The sequence below is a fragment of the Alligator mississippiensis genome, chromosome 5 (genome assembly GCF_030867095.1).
Source record: "Alligator mississippiensis isolate rAllMis1 chromosome 5, rAllMis1, whole genome shotgun sequence".
In the NCBI taxonomy this organism is placed as follows: Eukaryota; Metazoa; Chordata; order Crocodylia; family Alligatoridae; genus Alligator; species Alligator mississippiensis.
This window is the reverse complement of record NC_081828.1, coordinates 159,917,448-159,940,813: the sequence shown is the minus strand read 5'-3', so window position 1 is coordinate 159,940,813 and position 23,366 is coordinate 159,917,448. Positions and strand designations below refer to the sequence as shown.

General features: G+C 49.5%; 1 protein-coding gene across 1 annotated transcript in view; it reads left to right on the top strand.

Annotated features, from left to right (window-relative positions):
• The window catches only part of DNAH11 (dynein axonemal heavy chain 11), a 281,712-nt gene that overhangs the window by 162,826 nt on the left and 95,520 nt on the right, over positions 1 to 23,366 (top strand). Inside the window, 1 exon segment of the mRNA XM_059728936.1 lies at positions 30 to 172. Coding sequence (XP_059584919.1) covers positions 30 to 172 — 143 coding nt within the window.

Here is a 23,366-nt window from a genome sequence, read left to right as displayed (position 1 = left end):
CTGATGCTTCTTATTTTGTCTATATGCAGGGGAAGTTCCAGATCTGTTCAGTGATGAAGATATAGATGGCATAATTGCAGGAATTAGGAATGAGGTGAGAGGTCTGGGTCTGATTGACACCAGAGACAATTGCTGGAGTTTCTTCTTGGATAGAGTGCGACTACAGTTAAAAGTAAGAAAAATGACTACATGTAAGACAAATTATTTAAATCCAACTGCTGGCACTAGAGAATTGAATTATTTCCATGTACTGTGTAGTATATTTAGAATTTGTTATTTCTTTATACATGAAACTGCACATAAAGATGTACATTTGACTCGGGTATTGACAAGGAGCTTGTAAAGTGTTTCTAATGCAGATGGATCCCAAAGTAATGGGTCTAATTCTTCCGTGTGACTGTCCTGTTGAAGTTAGTGGAAGCCATTGCTCTCTGTGTTGTTGTCCTTTGCAGACGAAGACGACCGCGTTCAGTGGGGGGGGAAGGGGGAGGGAAGAACAGAGAAAAGAAGTGGAAAATAAAAAGGGGAGGGAGAAAAGAGAAAGGAGAGAGAAAGTAAAAAGGAGACAGAAAAAGAAGGGGGTGGGGGCTATGTTACATGGGTTCATAGGTGGTTTATAAGCCCAATCTTTGCCTTGAACAGTATGCTGCAGGAGAGCAGTGAGAACTGGGTATGAGAGGTTTTCATTTTCTTGTTTCTTCATTGCTTCTTCATTGCACATTTCTTCAACACGTTTCTTCATTGCTTCTGCCGTGCATTCCTCTTCAAAGATCAGTGTTCTATTCTGGATTGATGACCTCCAGGATGGACAGTAGTGAGCGATTTACTCCCATGACCCCAGGTCAATGCCAAAACTCTTTAGGGTGTCTTTGTACCACTTCTTTATGCACCATCAATGCGTACTCCATTTAACAGTTCACCATAGAAGATTTTCTTTGGCAGGCAACTTCAGGCATTCTTGAAAAGTGGCTAGCCCATTTCAGCTGCCCCAGTTTCAGTAGGCTGACGAGAGTAGGTCCATGGACCATTGCATGTCAGCCTGTGAGCCTGCACATAACAGTCATCAACAAAGAGGAAGTTGCAAAGCGTGGCTGTCTGGACTTCAGAGCTCACTTGGAGCCTCCTCAGGTTGATGATGTCTTTGTCAAAATAGTACCTGATCCCCATACCAAGGTCATTGTCTTGGAAGGCATCCACCAGCATGGCAGAGAATACCTAGAATACCATGCTAAAGAGAGTAGGTGCAAGCACACAGCCCTGCTTGATGCCATTTGTGACCATAACAGGGTCAGAGCATTCGCCATTTGCAAGGACATGTGCCATCATGCCGTCATGGAACTATTGAACCATGTTGATGAATTTTCCGGGGCATCTGCACTTCGTTATTTCCCAGAGGCCTTCACCATGTTGAAGGTTTTGGCTAGGTAGGGCAAGGTCACCTTCCAGGACAAGGGAGGACTCAGGGACCTCCCATGCTGTCCAGCCAAGAGGTTGCACCAAGGTGGTCAAGGGCCCCAAGGCCCGCTGCACCAAGGTCCCCACCCCACTGGAGCTTTGCAACAGGTATGAACCTCTTGCAGCCCCAGCAGAGCCTGCTAAGCTGCCAGCTCCAGTAGGCAGCACAGGCTCAACTGATTTGTAGACCTCAGCTGAAAACACATCAGCTCCAGGAGCTTTGCCACTAGACATTTGCTGTATGGCCTTTTGGACTTCCATGCTTGTAGATGGAGCTTCAAATGAGGTGTTGATGGTAGTTTGAGGCAGCTTGCATATGGCATCTGTGTTGATGGAGGATGTCCAATTGAGGACGGCACTGAAGTGTTCAACCCATTTCTGGACTATCTGGGCCTTTTTAGTTAGCAGTGTGGTCCCATCAGCAGACAGCAGGGGGGAAGATCCAAGGACCTGTGGACCACAGACAGCCTTTCAGGCATCAAAGAACATTTTTGTGTCCTTTCAGTCAACATAGTGCTGGATCTCATCTGCTTTGTTCTTCAGCCATGTGTCCTGCATCCCTCACAGCTTGCACTGAATGGTCTTCCATATCAAGCTGTAGGCATGTTGCATTGATGCAGACTTATCATAGAGGTAGATTCTGTGGAGACGTTATTTCTCTTCCAGCAGCTGTTGTATCTCCTCGTCATTTTCATCAAACCAGTCTTGGTGTCTGTGAACACTTGGTCTCAAGGTTTTGAGGGCTGCAGAGTATATAACTTTGTGGAGCTGCTTCCAGTTGGCTTCAGAGTGGAGCAGTGTAGTGTGAAGCTGATCTTTCAGATGGTTCTCAAGAGACAGCCTAGTGTTGTCGTTTATCAGCCCTGTAGTGCTGAGGTGCTTCAATCCACTTCGTCCTTGTGGATGCCATCTAGTTTGAATCATGATCTTTAGTGAGGAGATGATGAGTTGATGATCAGTCCAGCATTCAGCACCACACGTTGCTTTGGTTACATAGACATCACATCTATCCCTCCTTCGGACGATGACATAGTTGATAAGATGCCAGTGCTTGGAGTGGAGGTGCATCCACAATGTCTTCTTCCATTTGGGGAGGCAGAATAGTGTTGGTAACCAGAAGCTTATGTTCAGCATGTAATCTGAGCAGGAGAAGACCATTGCTATTGTAGCTTCCAATCCCGTGCTTCCCGATGATGCCATTCCATGCTTGGCAGTCAGAGCCAATCCTGGTATTGAAGTTGCCCAGGAGAATGGGATGGTGAGGCTTCAGCACAGCAATGATCATGGAGTGGAGGTCATCATAGAACTGGTTGTTGACTTCATCAGAGTTGGTCATGGTAAAGGTGTATGCACTGATGATAGTGGCTCACTTTTTGTCAAGCAGAGGGAGCTTGAGCACCATCAGTCGGTCATTTACTTCCTTAGGTAGGTCAACTTCTTGACGAGGCTGTTTTGTATAGCAAAGCAGACACCTGCTGCCCATTTGGCTTCACTGCCATGACCACTCCAAAAGAAAGTGTAGTCAGCTTTTCCTTCTGTGAATTACCCTTCACTGGGTAGGCAAATCGTGCTGAGGGCAGCGATCTGGATGTTGTATCTGTCCAGTTCTTTCCTGATGAGGGCAGTTCTCCTTTCAGGTCTGTTGGTGTTTCCATCGGTCAGCATACATACGTTCCATGTGCTCCACTTGAGGGGAATTGATTTCTTTCCTTTTCAGCCACTGTAGTGGGACCCCTGCCAGCCATGGGGTGAAGCAGGCAATGTTTGGGGCACCTTTTCTAGCCCCTTCCTCACTCAGGGAGGTGAGCAGTGCAATCCTGAATAGAACTGCTCAGTTACTCAGGGGGCTGCCGAGTTCTGCTGCTGCTTCTGTCCAGTAGAAAGTGACCTAATGTCTTGAGTCACCTGTGTGCATGTTTGTGGCTACAGTTTCCAGTGTGTCCACACCTGTTACTTCATTGCTGGCCTGTTGCCACAGGGCTAGTGCTGGATGTGAGTTGTGCAGGATTTCTATTTAAGTCAGGAAGAGTTGTGCAGTATTGGCCTTACTCTCACATCCAAGCCAATTGGTAACCAGTGGCAGAACAGTGTCAAGATGGCTGGAGATTGGCCCAGATGCAGTGGATGACCAGGATGTCTTTTGTGCCTTGTCCTGCTCTGCACGTTCCACAGTGCGTTGCTGTACCGCCATTGGACTATACGAGGGTCTCATCTGCCCAGTCAGCTGGAGTCAGACTTTGCATGCAGGGGTAGGCATGTCCCTGTCTCCCCAGAGGTCTGAAGGCCAACTGGGTACCCTCACCTGGTTTGGCCCTCCCGTTGAGGCGGTTTGCCAGGATGTGGCTGCTGTCACATGCAGACAGCTACTTGGAAACAGAAGTGAGAACTGAGTGCTGGTGATGACCAACAGAGGAAGAGTCACTAAGGTGAGTGCAACATACACTTTCTCTGGAGGTGCTACTTTTCCTAGACACCCCAGACACCCCCATTGCTCTGTAAGAATTACTATATGGCTTCCCAAAACCCTGTGTACATAAAACAGACTACCCATCCTGGGATTTCAGCCGTTGGTACGTTGGTATAAACCAAGTCTGCACTTTAGGGCTTTTCTATATGGGGAAGATACTCTGGTAAAAGAGTTATTCAAGCCAAATCCCCTGTGTGGATACCCTTAAGGCACGCTAAGTACGAGCTAGTTTATTCCATTTTCCATTAGAACTTGTGGCTGAAATTCCAGTATAAATATCACTTTTTTCCCCTTCATATGCATTTGTAATGTAGCTACTTCATAGATCAAATATTACAATTATTTAATACACTATGTAACAGGGGAAGGACAGCCCTGTTCCTTTAGTGTTACAAAGTTGCGAGTAGGGTGTGGGGGGAGGGGCAGGTCAGAGACAGGGCAAGGATAATTACTTAGTAGACACAATTGGGAAGGGGATTGCACCCACGGTGAACGTTGACTGATTGGGAGCCAGCAGCTATTAAAATCCATGAGAGGGAACAGTTTCTTTGCCCCCTGGTGCATGACATAAGGAGATTCACCGGCGATGCCAGGAGTGGCAAACTCAGAAACAGGTTGCTGATAAGACCGGCTGACCAGGTGAAGGTAACCACAGCGACCAGTGAAGCAAGGAGGTAAGAAAGAGAGAGACTTACCAAACGGGTCCTCCGGCCCAGAGAAGGTCCCACAGACAAAGGATCCGCTGGTACCTGCGAGAGAGAGAGAAAAAAAAGTGGGATTGGAATCGAGCTGACTGACTCAGGGGAGCAGGTTGCACGGTGGTGGAGTACAAAAGGAAGAATGTGAGCTGTGAGAACAATAATGTAAAACAGGAAGTGAAAAAGAAAGTCATCCCCTCCATAAACTTATTGTAGGGAAACGACTGTGTAGGGAGAATATAGTTATCCATGTGGGAAATGGGAAAATTGATGTCAGATACTAATCTTTCAAGGCTTACAATTATACTGACCCCAGTTTTACACCTCTTCTGAAATAATACATTTATACAGAATAAGTCTCATGCTTCAGAAACAAACTACTGGTAGGGAGGAAGAAAGAGACTTTCAACACTAGATTATGCTATAAGGTTAGGTACAACTATTTGGAGGGATTAGATCAAGTTAAAAATGGCCACCCAATCTAAAATAAATTGGGATGGGAGGGACTAGCAGAGGGAGGGAGCTGGAGGGGATCAGAGGGGCAAATGGGGTCTGCAAAGGGCTTGGGGAGCCTGGAGGGGCAAGTGTGGTTCATGGAGGGGCTTAGAGGGAACAGTGGGGCTAGTAGGGTCTGTGGAAGGGGTTGGTAGGATCTGGGAGGGTTTGGCAGGATTGAAGGGGAAAGCAGGGTCTGCAGGATTGGGGTGGGCAAGCATTATGGGGGTTGGTGAAGTCTGGAAGGGTTTGGTGAGATCAGGGGGTCACAGAGCCTGCAGGAAGGGCATGGGGGGGACTCTTCCTACCCTGGGACCAGGAGCTATTTTTAACCCATCCACCTCCCCCCTAGCAAACCAACCACCACCCCCAATCCATCCCATACCTCCCCCCACCCTTACTTGTTTTCTTGCTCCTGACACTGGTGAACACCAGTAAAACTGGCACTGAGAGTGGCTCGCAGGTTGAGGGGTTTGGCAGGCTCAGGAGGGGCTGACTGGTCCATGTGTAGGGAGGGGTGTTGCCCATCTGGGGGTAGAGCAAGGGGTTAGGGGGCACTAAAAATTGCCTGGTGCCAGGGGACAGGTAGGAATAGCATAGCCCTGGCTTTTCCAGCTCTGGAGCTGCACTGTGAACTGTATAGAAGTTCAATTAGATCAGTCTTGCCAGACCTGATTTAAGTTGGACTAACTCTAAGGTACAGTTAACTTTGGTCTGCCATTTTTAGACTGATCTAACCTTCCTGAACTTCTGTACAGTTTGCACATAGATCAACCTTTACCATGACCAACTCTGAAGAAGTCAACAACCAGTTCTATGATGACCTCCACTCCATAGATCAACCTGACTAAGGATCTGAGTGTAAGGTCTGCATTTTGGCAAGCTAAATTGCATCAGGTGGCCTTTTTCTAAAGCAGTCTAACCTCTCCTAAACTTCCTGAATATCTGTATGTACTGTCTCCTGGGAGTGGAGAGGTGTATGACTGATGGCAAAGTATTAGTCAACAAATCCACTGTCCCTGTGCATGTGAGTCATGTAAAAGTTTTGCATTTGCAGAAATGAAGAATAAAATGTTGTGGTTGAAGTGGGGGGTGCAATTGACCAATTTTACTGCAGCAGAACATAAACCCAAAAAGTTTGGGAAATGCTGTTCTACAGTATCTGATGACTCATGGGCCTCATCCAGAATGGCCACTCTTATGTTGTTTTAGGACCTGCAATAGCATAGTATCTCCAAACATCACACTGTGGCATTTTACATTCCCACTTTTGCACCTATTTCCCTTTTTCTCCTCTCTTGACATCCATCTGTTCTCTTTACTATACTTTTGTTTCTTCTCTTATTTCTGTTTTGTTGCCATAATTTCTGTTCTTCACTGGTGATTCCTTCTTTAACTCATGGCTAAACAGAACATTTGGTATGACTGGCATCCTCTGCTATTTTATCTAGTCTGAGCTGAGTGTATCAGTAGAGATTAATGAAAAAAGTATTTGTGCACCTTTTATTTAGCTCTAGTCAATGCTCTAGTTTGTCTTAATTTTATGAGCACTGAATTCATGTACAGGTTTTTAAGAATGGGGGAGAAAAAGCTGTAAATCCTAATATCTTTGCATTTTCTTCTCCTCCTTCCCTCCCTTTGTGCCCTCTCTGATTTCCTCTATGATTTCATTATTTTTTAAAGGGCTGTTTTGAAAAACTACTTTCAAATGCCTCTTACCTTGCCACCATTTTGTAGGCCCCCCACTCTGCAAATTAGCACTTCTGGAACCAGGGAACAGGAGGTATCTATTCACACTGCATAGACTACAAGGTAGAGGCATTGTAATACTTCAGGAGACATAAATTTAATGAATTAACACACTGGCAGGTATCGCATGTACTTAGTTCTTGGTAACCCACCTCTTTTCCCCAGATTTGCAGTGTAAAATAAGGGATTTCAAGCAATTCTTCACCTCAAGCTTAGTGATGCGTGCTATTAAACTAAAAAAAAAAAATCTTATTCTTTATTATTCACCATTTTACTAAAGTCAGCATTGTAGCTTAAGCCCCTGTTTTTGTTTTCTTCACAATTCATCCTATATCCCACAACTGGATCTCTGATGATAAATCTTGATGCCAAATTAAAGGAATCAAAACACATGCTGTACTTTCTTAAGCCACTGTTTTAAAAATGCATGAGGTAGTCAGGCAAGAGGTATACAGTGAAAGTTGTTAAGAGTAGAAAAAGAGTAAATGATACATTATTCTGAAATCTGAAGAAAGAGTGGCACTGCACATGAAAAGTTTACCTAAGGAATCAGAACTGGGAGGCAAGATTAAAAAAGCAAAGTGCCTAAGTGGAAATGTCACTAGTCAGATTATCAGATTTTTATTTGGAGTTTCCAGACACTCTGCTGTTGATGCATTGGGTTCACGTGAGTCTGCTTTACTGTGGGTGTAAATTGTAAAATCTACTTGTAAAACTTGAATCAGGCCTCTGACTCGAACATGATTATATGGATACATATATAGGAGGAGAAGGAGGCATCAGTTTCCACACAGATTTAAAAAATAAAGATGTTTAATAATTGAGAGGACAGGAATTGGACTACAGGACCAAGGAAAAATATGATGCTGCACACAAGAAAAAAAAAGGGATGTTAGGTCAAGGTGACAGGAGCCTGGCGGTCAGAGATTTTCCAGATGGACAAAGTAACGGCATGTATAGGTGAAATGGGGGCCCTAAATTGAAGCAGTGGGTTTTAAAAAATGCTGCTTCAGTTTAGGGCTGGTTAAACCCTTGTGTTGTGCACACACCCTGATGACTTACCTGCCTTTCCAGCAGGGAGGGGAGGGTGAGATGCTGGCGGGCAGAGCAATCCCTGGGATACAGGGAGGGCAGTGCTTCCCTCCACGGCAGTGGCGCCCTCCCCTCCCCCCGGGGGGGGAGATCAGGCTCCCCACTTTTCTTGGGCAGAGCCTGCTTTCCCGAGCTGCTGCTGCCAGGCTGCCTGCAGGGCTTCCTGCAGAGCCGTGGAGCTGCACGGAGCCTGGTGCTTCATTGCAGGGGCAGCAAACAAACTCCTTGAAGGAGTTTTAGTTTGCTGCGCCCCAAGTCATTTAAGGTGCATTACGCCACCAAATTTCCTACAGCAGCTGGAATTAATGTGCAATACACGGCCAAGGCATGCAAACACTGACACCATTAAAGTGGTGCAAAGGCATTTAGCCTGCTTTAGAGTGTCGTGCACACACACCTCTCGTTTCATCTACACACACCCTAAGACTCTCTGGCTTAATGATAAGAGTACTTGTATGGAAATAGGGGAACTGGGGTTCTGATCCTCTGCCAGGACTGCAAGTCTGCCTTGTCACAACCCAAAGTTGTGGTTTTTTGTTTGTGCGTGTGCTTTGGCACCGCTAAATTATTTCCTGCCAATTTGTCGCTTTCTTTGCACGGTAGAGTTCTCTGCTGCTAGAGAGAACTCTGGTGCAGTGGGGGATTTCCCGCCGGATTGCAGCTTCTTTGCAGTGTGCATCTCTTTCTTGCATCGTAGTGATACATGCTGTAAAGACGTTCCTGCCATTTGTATTAGGATTCGTGCCACGTTATTGGCCGATTCCTAATTTAGGCACACGTGGCGGCTAGCGATTGGCTTGCTAGCCGTACAAAAGGCTTGGGTAGTTTCCGCCCAAGCCGGAGGAGGGAGGACCAGAGAGATTCTGTGTGAAGATCTCCAAGCACTGTGGACCCTCGCGGACCCAACGCGCCTCCCCTAAGCAGGCAATAGAGGCAATGGAACCGAGCCTACGGAGCTTTCGCTTCTCGCCTCTCCCTGTCGCCCAGCGCAATCCTAGATGTATCCCTTTCCTGTAACTTCGGACCCGCGGAGCCTAAGTAACTCCGGAGAAACTTTTCGAACCCAACTTTACCGGACCCACGGAGCCTAGCAAACTCCGTGGGAGCAATCGATTTGTCAGAGTCCTCCAACGAGGGTTCAAGCGGGAGCTGTGCCTGGAAACCTGTCCAGCCTACACCAATACCATCTTTGGGTGTAAGTAAATAATCTTTTCAATCAACCATTACACCTCCGTAACTAATTCTAACTTGCATGCGCTAAACCGCCCCACGGTTCTCTCCAGCCCCGCGTGCCCGGGCTGCTGGCCACAGCCCGTGTGCACCGAAGACGGGTCTGGTACGACCCCGGTTCGCTCCCGGCTTGCCCATGGCGGCCAGAATGGGATCAGAATCACCGCCGCACATGGCGACGAGGGCGGGATCGGGGCCCGGCCCGTACATGCCTTATATCACTGTTGCTTTTTATGACTCTTTATTCCCCCAAGAAGTTTTGCAAGTCTCCAGAGCATGTGGAGCATGCTAAATATACAGTAAACTATATATATATATATATATATATATATATATATATATATAGTAAACTATTGTCATCTGGGGAAGTACTAAACCTACACAGAGCAATACATATGCTCGGTTAGAATATTAGCATATTAGCATTTGTGAAGTCATACTCACAGCCTCTTACTATACCCTTTTGCTGCCACCTTCTTTTTCAGTGCTCTCAACCCCCAAAAGCTTCATGTAGTATTAACTCTTCATTGTCCTCCCTTAGTCAGTTCTATGCATTTAATTTTAAAACAAAATGAAATCAAAGACTCCTGCAAATTTACTTGTGATCAAAGCTGATTTCAAACAAGAGAAAGGGACTTATCTCTGAAAACTTCCCATAACTTTTCTCATTCCCACTTGAAATGGTCTCCATAGCAATTAGACCTCAGTTGCTTACAAGAAATGAAGTATAAATCCCATACGGCATTTCCCACTTCTTATTTTGATTTGTTGGATTAGACTTCCATTTGTGCCCTGAAAAGAAAATAAATATGTAGAATGTGACTTCAAGCTTAAGCAAGAATTGGTAGAAAAGTAAGACGTAATAATTACACGTGCATATAATTATTCAGACACATTCAGACCCCATCCTTTAGATTACACCAACTTTTTCCTTCTAACATGACCTTTATTACATTCTACTTCTGTTTTAACTTTAATATTTTTGAAGGACAGAATGGAAATGATAAATCTGTACATGTTTGAATATGAGCTCTAGAATGAGCTGTTCCAAGAAGCATTGCTTTAACATGTCAAAAAAAGGCTTCTGTAAACCTTGTCTTGACATGAGCAGTTTCTATGTGTATAGCTAAATTTTGCCTTATTATTGCTTTATTAGATTTCATTGTATCTTTTGATCTCACTCAACGTTCTCAAGAGGAAAATGAATCTCCTATCCTCTTCTCCATTATTCCTTCCTGAAGGATTCCCTTGCTAATTCCCTAATGTTCTACCCTTCCTTTCATCCTTTGTTATCTTCTCCCTTTCAAGTGACACCTCAGCATCTGCTATAGCATTTTAGATGTTCTGTTAGACATAAGATTGCAGCTCAAGTGGATGTATCCACGATAGTTTTACACTTGCTAGCTCAGCTCCCTGTAGCAATATAGTCACAGCAGTACGGAGTTCAGCGCAAGCAACTGCCTGAGTATTTGCCCAGGTTTTCCCATAGGCTTTTCCACCTGTGCTGCTACAAAGTGTTATCAGTATCAGTGGTAGCTGGTTGTGAGCTAGCTTGAGCCATAGCAGAGACTGGCCTGCTCTCTTCCTTTCCTCTCCCCCAAGCATTCTGCTTCCACAGGGCAGTCTCCCAGAAATGGCATCCTCCTGCTTCCCCAAAACCAGGCTTTTGGCATAGTCCATCATGTGGCAACACAAAGGGTGTAGACAAATTGGAAAGAGTCCAGTGGAGGGCGATAAAAATGGTTAGGCGGCTGGGGCACAAAATGACTTCTCAAGAGACGCTGAGGGAACTGGGCTAAATATATCTGGTGATGAGAAGACTGAGGGAAATTTAATAGCAACTTTTAACTGCCTAAAGGGTGATTTCAGAGAGGATGGAACTAGATCAGGGGTGGCCAAAATATAGCCCCCAGACTGGATCTGGCCTACCAGGCAATGTCATCCGGCTTCAGGCACCTGCCAATTAAGTGTACTCCACCAAGCCCACACACCTTGTTCCCACCTTCATGCGTGGAAGGCCCTGGCCCAGGCAGCATGCACAGCTTCAGGGCAGGGCCACTGCTCCCACTGCTGCTGCCACTGGGGGATCTGCTCAGCTTCCCCAGTGTCCAGCAGCTCCTTCTGTCCCTGCTGCAGTGCTTGCTCCAGGCAACAGGTAGGGAAGTGGCAGGGGTGGACTGCGGAGAGCTGCAGCTGGGCGGGGACAGAGAGTGTGAGGCTGGTGGAAGTGTGGAGCCTGAAGCCCATACCCAGGAGGTGGTAGGAGCATGGAGCTCAGGTGGGCAATGTGTGTGGACCTCCCCCCCCCACACACACACACACACACACCCCATGGCATGCAGCCCCCACTGTCGGTGGCAGCAGCAGGCCAAGGGCCTTCAGGGGGCTCGTGGCTTGTGCAGGCGCTGCTGCCCAGTGGCATATGGCTCCAGCCAGTTCCAGGAGCTACCCATAGTGGCAAGGAGCATGGCCAGCCTGGCCCACCTCTATTGCGTGGGGCTCCCTGTGACATGGGATCAGAGAAGGAGAAAGTTGAGGCATTGTGGTTTAGGATACATGGAGGTCGTGGGGAAAGGGACTTGGTGGTGAGGGTCTGCTAAAGACCACCACACCAAGAGGAAAAGCTGCCATGAGGCAGCTCTCAGAGGCCATACAGTCTAGGGACATGATTGTCATGGGGGACCTAAACTACCCTGACATCTTCTGGGAGGGGCAGTCAGCCAAATCCAACTGTTCACATAGGTTCTTAACCTGCATGAAGGACCTTCACCTAGCACAGAAGGTATATGGTCTCACTACGGGGAATGCCTTGCTGGACTTGGTGTTGACTACAGCTGTTCGCAGCCCACCCGGGGCTGTTCCTAGCAGGCACAGGCAACCCCACATGGACTGCGAGTGGCCGCAGCATGGGACACTGGGCATGGGGCAGGCAAGGGGCTGCTTTTCCCGTGCTCAGCACCAGCTTGTAACTGGCCCTCACTGTCAGCCTGGGCCCCACACCAGCTCCAGGCTCACCCGTTGGGGCTGTGCATGGTGGCAGAAGCTGCGGCCCCACCACTTGCCATGCCGGGCAGCGTTTACTACCGCCGCCTCTGGGCTGCCCAGCATGCAAGCTCTGGGTGGGCAGCTGCAACAGCAAACACTGCCCAGCACAGCAAGTGTGGGGGCTGCAGCTGCTGCCACCATGTGCAGCCCCAATGGGTGAGCCCGGAGCCAGACCAGGAACCAGGCTGGCAGCAGGGGTGGGTTACAAGCTGATGATGTGTGTGGGGAAAAAGCAGCCCCTCCCCAGCCCCGTGGCCAGTGCCCAGCACTGCAACCACTCACAGACTGCATGGGTCTGCCTGTGCCTGTTCAGGACAGCCCCATGTGAGCTGCATGTGGCTGCAGCAGGGAGCACCGGCCATGGGGCATGGGAGCAGCCACTTCTTCCTGGGCTCAACTTTTCCCCGGCTCCTTCCCTGCCTGGGGTCCTTCCCCCGCCCCCCCCCCCCCTTACCTGAGTTTCCAGTGTGATGCAGTTGCACAGTCCCAGGCCAGAAGCCCCTGCTAGGGCTTCTAGCTGTGGGGGCAGGACTGGGCAGGCCCTGTTGTTGCGGGAGCCTGCCAGGCTTTCCCTGGGTCTCACTTCCTCTGGTTTCTGTCATTTTTTACAGGAACCACGGACAGATCAGTATTCATTTTCTAAATTTTTTTGGGGCCCCGCAAGCCTACCCCTGACTTAGGGGCTTACAGGACAAGCCCTATGAGGAGAGACTGAGGGACCTGGACCTCTTCAGCCTCCGCAAGAGAAAGGCTGAGAGGTGATCTTGTGGCCGCCTACATATTCATTAGGGGGACGCAGCAAGGGATCACCAGGGCACCTCTTGGGGTAACAAGGAACAAAGGTCACAAACTGACAAAGAGCAGATTTAGGCTAGATATCAGGAAAAAGTTCTTCACAGTAAGGGTGGCCAAAATTTGGAATGGGCTTCCAAGGGAGGTGGTGCTGTCCCCTACCTTGGGGGTCTTTAAGAGAAGGCTGGATAGGCATCTGACTGGGGTCATCTGACCCCAGCACTCTTTCCTGCCAAGGCAGGGAGTCAGACTTGATAATCTGTTGAGGTCTCTTCTGCCCCTAGCATCTATGACGCACATGCAGCTCCCAGTATTCACACACCATCAGGGGGAAGCCCTGTGTGATTGTGCTGGCTCCTGGCTGCCACTTGCAGCTGCCACGACTCCTCCAGAAGTGGTGGGGAGCCCTGCCCCCTGCTTTCCAGCAGAGTCCCAGGGCCTGCACATGGTAGCAGAGCGCGGGAAAGGCAGCCAACTTCATCACACAGGGCTTCCTCTGGTGTGCAACTTCTGACCCATGGGGAAGCCCATGCAATAGAGGCAGGCCAGCCTGGACCCACTCCTTGCCACCATATGCAGCTCCCAGAACAGACTGGAGCCACATGCCACCAGGCAGCAGTGCCTGTGCGGGCCATGAACAGGCAGAGATGGTCCAGACCCAGCAGGGTATAAAAGGAGACTTCCCAAGTGACCAGGGAGCAAGCAACCACGGAGAGCAAGCTGGTCAAGCTGTTTGCAGACAGTTTGCTGGGATTAAGAGAGAAGAAGGGGTAGGGGAAGGGAAAGGGGAAGAGAAGCCAGGCATCAGGCACCACATCTTGCCCAGGAAAGGTAATTGATCCTGTGCTGCCTGTGCCTTTGGCTTGCTGAGTGTCTCTGGGCTGTCTGTGTTTGGGGCATGCTTAGAAGCTGGGAGTGTTAGTAGCTGAGTGAATGCTAAGTGATTGCTGCCTGTGCCTGACAGAAGCCCTAATGAGAGGGTGAAGCCAGTCCATGTCCAGCAGGGTATAAAAGGAGATTCGTTTTGATGGGGAGAGCCTTTCATCTTGGGGTGAAGAAGCAGACAAAAAGGAGTCCTTTGGGGCCAAAGAACAGTAAGCAGGTCAGCTTTCAGGTGAGTTCCCTAGGGAAGGTGTGCTTAGAAGAAAGGCAGTAGGAGAAAAGAGGCAGATTAAGAGATCCAGGGAAATGGCTGGAGGATGTTGCAATCCCAGAACCACTGCCTTTGCTTGCACCTGTGAAGTTTCTGTCCTGGCAGGACCACTCACCATCAAGGCTTCCACCCAGGTCCAAGTTTGGCTCTGTGTGGACTGCAGCTTGCAGGTTCCTTTGTATGACAACCAGGTGGGGGAATGCCTGTTGTATAAGCAGTGCCTCCTGGTGGTGTCTACCAGGGAAAAGGCAAGAGAGCTACAAGGGGAGGTGGTGAGGCTCTGAAATATCCTCTGCTATGAGGAGTTTATCAGTTCAATGCTGGAGGAGATCTCCAGGACTCTGGAGGAAGAACTGCCAGAGGCAGTGCTAGAGAAGGTAAGAGGACATAAACTCCCAGGAAGGTGGAACCTGGAAGCTTGTGACCTCTGGCAGCAAGCAGAAAGCTTCATCTCCACCTACAGCAGTTCATCTGGAGAATAGATATGGAGCCCTAGCAACAGAGGGTGAGGAGTACGTTCCATTGGTGGAGGAGGCCAGGCCAGGCCTTCCCAAGGTGGGAAGGATCGAGACCACTGCCACCAAGAAGTGACCAGTGGTGGTTGGAGACTCCCTTCTGCTAGGGACAGAGGGATCCATCTGCCGACCTGACCTGTTGTCTCGGGAAGTATGCTGCTTGCCCAAGTCCGGATCCAAGCTATCATGGAGGGATTACCAGGACTCATCTGGCCCTCTGACTACTACCCTGTGCTGCTTATCCATGTGGGCACCAATGATACTGCCAGGGGAGACCCTGAGGAGATCAAAAGTGACTACAGGTCTCATGGTGCAAGGGTGAAGGGAACTGGAGCTCAGATGGTCTTCTTTTCAATCTTTCTGGTCAAGGGAAAGGGCCTGGGCAGGAGCGGGCATGTCCTGCAGATCAGTGCCTGGCTGTGGAAGTGGTGTCGCCGGCCAGGTTTTGGCTTCTTTGACCACGGGATGATGTTCCAAGAAAGATTGCTAGGAAGAGATGGGATCCACCTGATGAAAAGAGGGAAGAGCATCTTCGCAGACAGGCTCACTAACCTAGTGAGGAGGGCTTTAAATTAGGTTCACTGAGAGATGGAGACTAAAGCCTTGAGATAAGTGGGGAAGTGGGTGACCTGGAAGCAAGCAGGAGGGGGCAACAGGGGAGGTGTTCTCATTCTTCCTGAGAAATAAGAGCAATTGACTAGTTACATCAGGTGCCTATCCATGAATGCATGGAGCTTAGGAAACAAGCAGGAAGAAGTGGAAGTCCTTGCAAATAACAGAGACTTAGTAGGATAGCTCTCAAGACTGGAGCACTGTCATGGATGGGTACACACTGTTCAAGAAGGACAGGCAGAAGAGGAGAAGGAGTTGCACTTTATGTAAAAGAGCTATATGATTGCTCAGAGCTCAAGTATGAAATTGGAGATAGGCCTGTCAAAAGTCTCTAGGTTAGGATCAGTGAAGAGGGGAACAAGGGTGATGTTGTGGTAGAGGTCTGTTATAAACCACCAGACCAGGAGGAAGGTGTGGAGTGAGGCTTTCTTCAAACAGTGATCACAGGCCCTGGTTCTCATGGGGTACTTCAGTCACTCTTGACATCTGCTGCGAGGGTAGTACAGCAAGGCATAAGCAATCCAAGAAGATATTGGAGAGTTTTGGGGACAATGTCCCGGTGCAAATGTTGGAGTGGTCAGCTAGGGGCCATGCTCTTCTTGACCTGCTGCTCACAAGCAGGGGAGAATTGGTGAGGGATATACTAGTAGATGGCAACTTGGGCAGCAGAGACCATGAAATGATTTAAGTTCAGGATCCTGAGAAGAAAGAATCGAGAGGAGCAGAATAAGGACCCTGGACTTCAGAAGAGTAGACTTTGACTAGCTCAGGTAACTCATGGGCAGGATTTTCTACGAAGCCAGTCTGATGGGGAAAGGAATCTAGGAGAGCTGGCTGTATTTTAAAGAACCTTACTGAGAGTGCAGGAAAAATCACCCTGATGTGCAAGAAGACTAGCAAATATGACGGAAGACCAGCTTGGCTTAGCAGGGAACTCTTCAGTAAACTAAATCACAAAAAGGAAGCTTATAAGAAGTGAAAACTTGGACAAACAACTAGGGAGGAGTATAAGAGTATTGCTCGGGCTTGCAGGGATGAAGTCAGGAAGGCAAAAGCACAACTGGAGTTGCAGCTAGCAAGGGATATGAAGGGTAACAAGAATGGTTTCTACAAGTATGTCAGTAATAAGAGGGAGATCAGGAAAAGTGTGGATCTCTTACTGAATGGGAGAGGCAACCTAGTGACAGAGGATGCAGAAAAGGTTGAAGTGCTCATTGTGCCTTTTTCACTTCAGTTTTCACAGACAAGGGCAGCTCCCAGACTACTGCACCTGGCAGCACAGTTTGGGGAGGAAGTGAGCAGCCAATCGTGGCGAAAGAACAGGTTAGGGACTATTTAGAAAATGTGGACATATACAAGTCCATGGGGCTGGATGAGATACACCTAAGGGTGCTAAGGAATTGGCTGATGTGATGGCAGAGCCGCTGGCCATCATCTTTGAAAACTCATGTCAATTTCATAGATTTCATAGACATTAGGGCTGGAAGGGACCTCGAAAGATCATCGAGTCCAGCCCCCTGCCCAAAGGGCAGGAAGTCAGCTGGGGTCATAGGATCCCAGCAAGATAAGCATCCAGTTTGCTCTTGAAGGTGTTCAATGTAGGCGCTTGAACCACCTCCGGTGGCAGGCTGTTCCAGACCTTGGGGGCTCAGACAGTGAAGAAATTCTTCCTTATGTCCAGCCTGAAACGGTCTTGTAGTAGTTTATGACCGTTCGACCTAGTCGTCATCCCTTGGGGCGCTGTGGTGAACAAACATTCCCCCAGATACTGGTGGTCACCCCTGATAAACTTGTAGGTGGCCATCAGATCACCCTTGAGCCTGCGCTTTTCCAGGCTAAAGAGCCCCAGGGCTCTCAGCCTGTCATCGTAGGGTCTGCTTCCCTGACCTCTGATCGTGCATGTGGCTCTTCTCTGGACTCTCTCAAGCTTCTCCACATCCTTTTTGAATTGTGGAGCCCAAAACTGGACACAGTACTCCAGCTGCTGCCTCACCAAGGCCGAGTACAGGGGGAGAATGACGTCCCGGGATTTGCTTGAGAAGTATCTATGGATGCAAGCCAGTGTTTTGGTCGCTTTACTAGCCGCAGCATCGCACTGCAGGCTCATGTTCATCTTGTGGTCAATGATGACCCCCAAGTCTCTTTCTTCCATAGTGGTAGCCAACATAGCACTGCCGAGCCTATAAGGATGCTGCGGGTTTTTCTTCCCAAGATGGAGAACCTTGCATTTATCAGCGTTGAACACCATCAGATTCTCATCTGCCCACTTGCTGAGCCTGTCCAGGTCAGCCTGGATCACCCGCCTGTCTTCTGGTGTGGATGATTTGCCCCAAAGTTTGGTGTCATCAGCAAACTTGGCCAGTCCGCTTCTGACTCCAGTGTCCACATTCATTAATGAAGATGTTGAACAGTATGGGTCCAAGGACAGAGCCTTGGGGGACCCCACTGGTCACAGGACACCAGGATGAGTGACTTCCATCAATTACTACCCTCTGGGTCCGACCACGGAGCCAATTTTCCAGCCAGTGGATCATGGAGGACCCAAGGTAACAATTGGCCAGTATCACCAAGAGGTGATCATGGGATACCAGATCGAAGGCTTTTTTGAAGTCAAAATATATGACATCAATCTCTTCTCCCTTGTCCAGGTGATAGGTCACCTGGTCATAGAAGGAAATGAGATTGGTCAAGCAAGACCTACCTGCAACAAACCCGTGCTGGCTATCCCTTAAGATGTTGGCATCGGCCAGTCCATTAAGGATGGCCTCTTTAATAAACTTTTCTAAGATCTTCCCCAAGATAGAAGTCAGGCTAATGGGCCTATAGTTAGCCGGATCCACTTTCCTCCCTTTCTTGAAGATAGGCACCACATTGGCCTTCTTCCAGTCTTCGGGCACTACACCAGAGCGCCAAGAGTTTTCAAAGATCCGCGCTAGAGGCTGGGCTATGATGCTTGCCAGCTCCTTGAGTACCCTGGGGTGAAGATTGTCAGGGCCGACTGACTTGAAGGTATCCAGCTTCTCAAGATGTTCCTTCACGAAGTCAGCATTAATGGAGGGCAGGGGATCACCCTCACCTGGACTTCCCTGTCCCGTAGTAGGCATGGGCGTCCCATGGGACTGATGAAAGACCGACGCAAAGTACCTATTTAATAGGTTGACTTTTTCCTGGGCATCAGTTGTCAGTTGCCCCATCTGGTTCAGCAGGGGTCCAGTGTTGCCCCTGCTTTTCCTCCGGCTCCCCACATATCTGAAAAAGGACTTTTTATTGTCCTTGATGCTCGAAGCTAGTTGGAGTTCAGTTGCAGCCTTGGCTTTCCTGGTATGCTCCCTGCAGGACCGGACCAGTGCAGAATAATCCTCCTTGGAGGTGACTCCCATCCTCCATCCTTTGTAGGCCTTTCTTTTTAGCCTCAGGAGGTCTGCTAGGTCCCTAGAGAGCCAGGGGGGCTGCTGTGCCCTCTTGCTGCCTTTCCTCCGAGATGGAATAGACTTAGTTTGTGCATTGAGGATCGCTCCCTTGAGGAGCAACCACTCTTCTTGAACTCCCCTCTCCCTGTGGTCATGGTCCCTTAGGGCCTCACTGACAAGCCTCCTGAGCTTGTCAAAGTTGGCTTTCCTGAAGTCAAGGACTTCCGTGTTGCTGACTGACTTGCCAGCTTTTTGGCGGATGGTGAAGGTGATCAGCTCGTGGTTGCTGTCACCCAGCTTCCCATCGTTCACTAGGTCGCCGACTAGGTCATCCCCAGTAGCCAGTACCAGGTCGAGCAGCGCTTTGCCTCTCGTTGGCCCATAGACTTCTTGAGTCAGGTAGAGGTCATCCACGCATGAGAGGAAGCTTTGCGACCACTCAGATTTTGCTGAGCGATCCTCCCACAAGATGTCCGGGTAATTGAAGTCACCTATGACAACCATGGTCCTGGAGCATGCTGCCTCAGCCAGTTCCCGGGCAAACTCCTGGTCAAGCTCAGGACTTTGGGTGGGAGGTCTGTAGTACACTCCCACCATTGTGTCCCCTGTGCCGTGTTCCCCACGGATTTTAACCCAGAGGGTCTCCAGTCGTCCACCCTGGTCGCCAATATCGGCTTGCAGGGATGCATAGCTTTCCTTAACATAGAGAGCTACACCCCTGCCCCTTTTATCTACACGATCCCTCCTGTACAGGGTATAGCCATCTATACCCGTTATCCTATGACATCATAATTATTTGCATTGAGCAGGAGGATGAGCTCCTCCTGCTTATTCCCCAAGCTCCTGGCATTTGCATACAGGCAGGCAAGTGTCCCCTTGGGGGGCTCCTTCCTTGCCCACAGATTTTACCAGGGGTTGGGCGCCCTTAAATGCCTTGGCCCGCTGGCTTTGCAAGGATTGCTCAGCAGGCCAGCAGTGGCGGTAGTCCCCCCGACCCCCAGCGGGCTTAGTTTAAAGCCCGGTGGAGCAGGTCAGCCAGTCTGGCTGAGAAGAGCCTCCTCCCTAGGGGAGAGAGGTAGAGGCCATCTCTTCCCAGCAGCTCGCTGCCTCTCTCACCAAAGAGCGGGCTGTGGTCATGAAAGCCAAAGCCTTCCCAATGACACCAGCGCTGCAGTCTTTGGTTGACCACGTGGATCCTCCTCTCCCTCCTCAGCCCATAGCCTGAGACTGGGAGGATCAATGAGAACACCACCTGTGCCCCCAGACCCTTTAGCCCCACTCCCAAATCCCTGTAGCACCTCATGACCCGGCTGGGAGTGCTCTGAGCCATGTCATTGATGCCCACATGAATAAGGAGCATGGGATAGTGGTCTGTGGGTTGGAGGAGCTTTGGGATCCTCTCCGCAATGTCCCGGATGTGGGCCGCCGGGAAGCAGCAGACTTCCCGGGCTGAGGGGTCAGGGTGGCAGATTGCCCCCTCGGTCCCCCTCAGGAGGGAGTCTCCCACAACAAACACCTTAGTTTTGTCTTGGGGAGAGCAGGGGCGGTAGCTGCAGTTGGGCCCATGCTGCCTGTGGGAGCCGGCAACTCAGCAGGCTCTGCTGGAGCAGCAAGAGGTGCATACCTGTTGCTCAGCTCTGGCAGGGCAGGGGCCTTGGTGCAGCGGGCCTTAGGGCCCTTGACCACCTTGGTCCATGCCCCTGGCTGGACAAAGCGGGAGGTCCCGGAGTCCTCCTTTGGCCTGGAGGGAGACTGTGGTCTACCCTCTGCCTCCCGGGGGAGAAGGGCCTGGCAGTAGGAGTCTATCTCCTGCTCGCAGTCCCTGATGGCACACAGTCTCTGGACTGTGGCCTGGAGCTCCTCCAGCTGGCGTGCCAGAGACCCCAAAAGGGAGCACACCCCACAAGGGGAGAGAGGTTCTGGATGATTTGAAAAGGGCATACATAGTGCCCATATTTTAGAACGGGGAAAATGAGAATCCAGGGAACTACAAACCAGTCAGCCTCACCTCGGTCCTCAGAAAAATCATGGAGCAGGTCCTCAAAGAATCCATATGTAGGAGAAGATAGTGATTAGGAACAGTCAACTTGGATTTACCAAGGGCAAGTCATGCCTGACCAACCTGATTACCTTCTACGATGGGATAACTGGCTCTGGATTCAGGGAAACCAGTAAACATAATATGCTTGACTTTAGCAAGGCTTGGGATGCCGTCTCCCACAGCATTCTTGCAAGCAAGCTGAGGAAGTATGGGTTGGATGGATGGACAGTAAGATGGATAGAAAACTGGCTGGAGAATCAGGCTTAGAGGGTTGTAATCAATGGCTCAATGTCCAGTTGGCAGCCAGTATCAAGTGGTGTGCCCCAGGGGTCGGTCCTGGGGCTTTTTTGTTTAATGTCTTCATCAATTACCTTAAAGATGGCACACAGTGCACCCTAAGCAAGTTTGCAGATGACACCAAGCTGAGGGGAGTAGCGGGAGGGTAGGGCTAGGAGTGACCTAGACAAATTGGAGGGTTGGGCCATAAGAAATCTCATAAGGTTCAACAAGGACAAGTGCAAAGTTCCTCACTTAGGATGGAACAATCTCATGTATCCGGTAGAAGCTGGGTGCTGACTGGTTGGGCAGCAGCTCTGCAGAAAAGGACCTGGGGGTTACAGTGGATAATAACATGGATATGAGTGAAGAGTGTGCCCTTGTTGCCAATACTGGGCTGCATTTGTAGGAGTGTTGCCAGGAGGTCAAGGGAAGTGATTATTCCCCTCTATTCAGCACTGGTGAGGCCACATCAAGTACTGTGTTCAGTTTTGGGGCCCCTACTACAGAAATGATGTGGACAAATTGGAGAGAGTCCAGCAGAGGGCAGCAAAAATGGTGAGGGGGCTGGGGGACATGACTTATGAGGAGAGGCTGAGAGAACTGGGCTTATTTAGTCTAGAAAAGAGAAGGCTGAGAGGGGATTTAATAGCAGCCTTCAACTATTTGATAAGCCCTCGCCCTGCCACCTGCAGGGGTAGATTGCCCCTGAGCCTACTCGCCTGCCACAACTGTAGGTGTTATACCTCTGTAATGTTGCTCAGTGGTTCTTACCAGCTCAGGGACATCTCCTTGGCCCATCTTCACCCTTTTCCACTAGGGCAAGAGTTGTCAACCAGGGGTACATGTACCCCTGGGGGTACTTAAGAAGGCCCTAGGGGGTACACACGGACAGGCAGAGATAGAGTGCCACCACACACTATCCTGTGCTGCCACTCAGGCGCTGAACACACAAGGTGGGGGAAGCTCTCATGCAGCAGCTGCTGCCACTGCATTTGGCTGTGCACCACCCCAGTCCTCCTCCCACTTCCCCCTCCCCCCCCCGGGCCTCCTGGGATACACTGATCCAAAAAGGTTGAAAACTCCTGCGCTAGGGTGTTATCGTAGATCCTAAGCTGTGCCTTGATGTCACTGCAGGTGGATTGATGCACCAGTGGGATGATAATCCAGTGTCATGGGAGTTTGCTGTGACCTATTATTACACTTTGAGAAAAAATGCTAACACAAAAGAGAAACAACGTAACTTGATGTGGCTGAGACTGAGTGGTGGGCAGGGCACTGTGCTGAGCTGCACACTCCCAACATTAGAGCTTAAGGCTCTGCTACCCTGACCCTTTGTTCCCCTTTTTCTATCTAGCCCCTTCTTCCCCAGGGCTTTTCTTTGCTGCCACTTGTCCAGGTGTCTCAGAGGCTCTGCATAATCCCTGCTGGGCCTGCTCGTGGCCAGAAGTGGTGGGTGTCCCTCAGTGGCACACTTTGGGTGAGTGGTTGAACTGCCAGGAGGCTAAGGCATCAAGGGCAGTCCCTCCAGGGTTCACCCTTGTCAGGTACCCTCTGGGCCTACCAGGCCATCCTCTCCCATCCACACCTGACCTTAGTTGTAGCAGGCTCCTGTCTTGCACAGGCTGGCTGCCTCTGCTGCTCCAGTGTGGGTTGCCCAGTCCCAGCAAGTGGGTCTAGCCCTGGGCCGGCTACCAGAGCTGCACCTAGCTTCCTCTGGGCAGTCTTCTGTCTGGGGTCTTGATGCCCCTCTGTTTTGGGCCCCTTTAGGCTCAGGCAGACCTAGGCCGGTTCCCTTGGCTCACTGGCTGGCAAAGGTGGCGGTGGCTGGGTGCTTGAATTGGGTGGGAGAGAGGGACCTGGCTTGGAAATATACATTGTAAGGAAGAAAAGACTTCAGAAAACATCCAAAGATGAGAACTTCTGGTTTTGTTCATTGACTCTGGTTCAAAGCTTATTATTGCTGACACATTTTCAAGTGCTTTCTAGGATAAATGTACAAGTGAGTTATGGGTAAAGAAATTTGAGGTAAATGTGAGAAAGGTATTCCCTCTATCTGAAAATAAACTAGATCAACTGGGGAAACAGAATGACAACAGCAATTCAGATCTCCATTATATCATGAAATAGAGTCCCTCTGTGCCACACAAAGAAATAAACGCTGTGAGATCAGAGCTAAAGGAAACTAAAACATTGCAACAAGCATACTCGAGCAACATTGCTGCAAGTGAGTCACAATAATTTAGGAATTTAAAAAAAAAAAAGAGAATCTGATTTAAAAATAGCACAGTGGGCAATGCAAACCCAGAATCAGATGTAGAGATTAAATTTGCCCA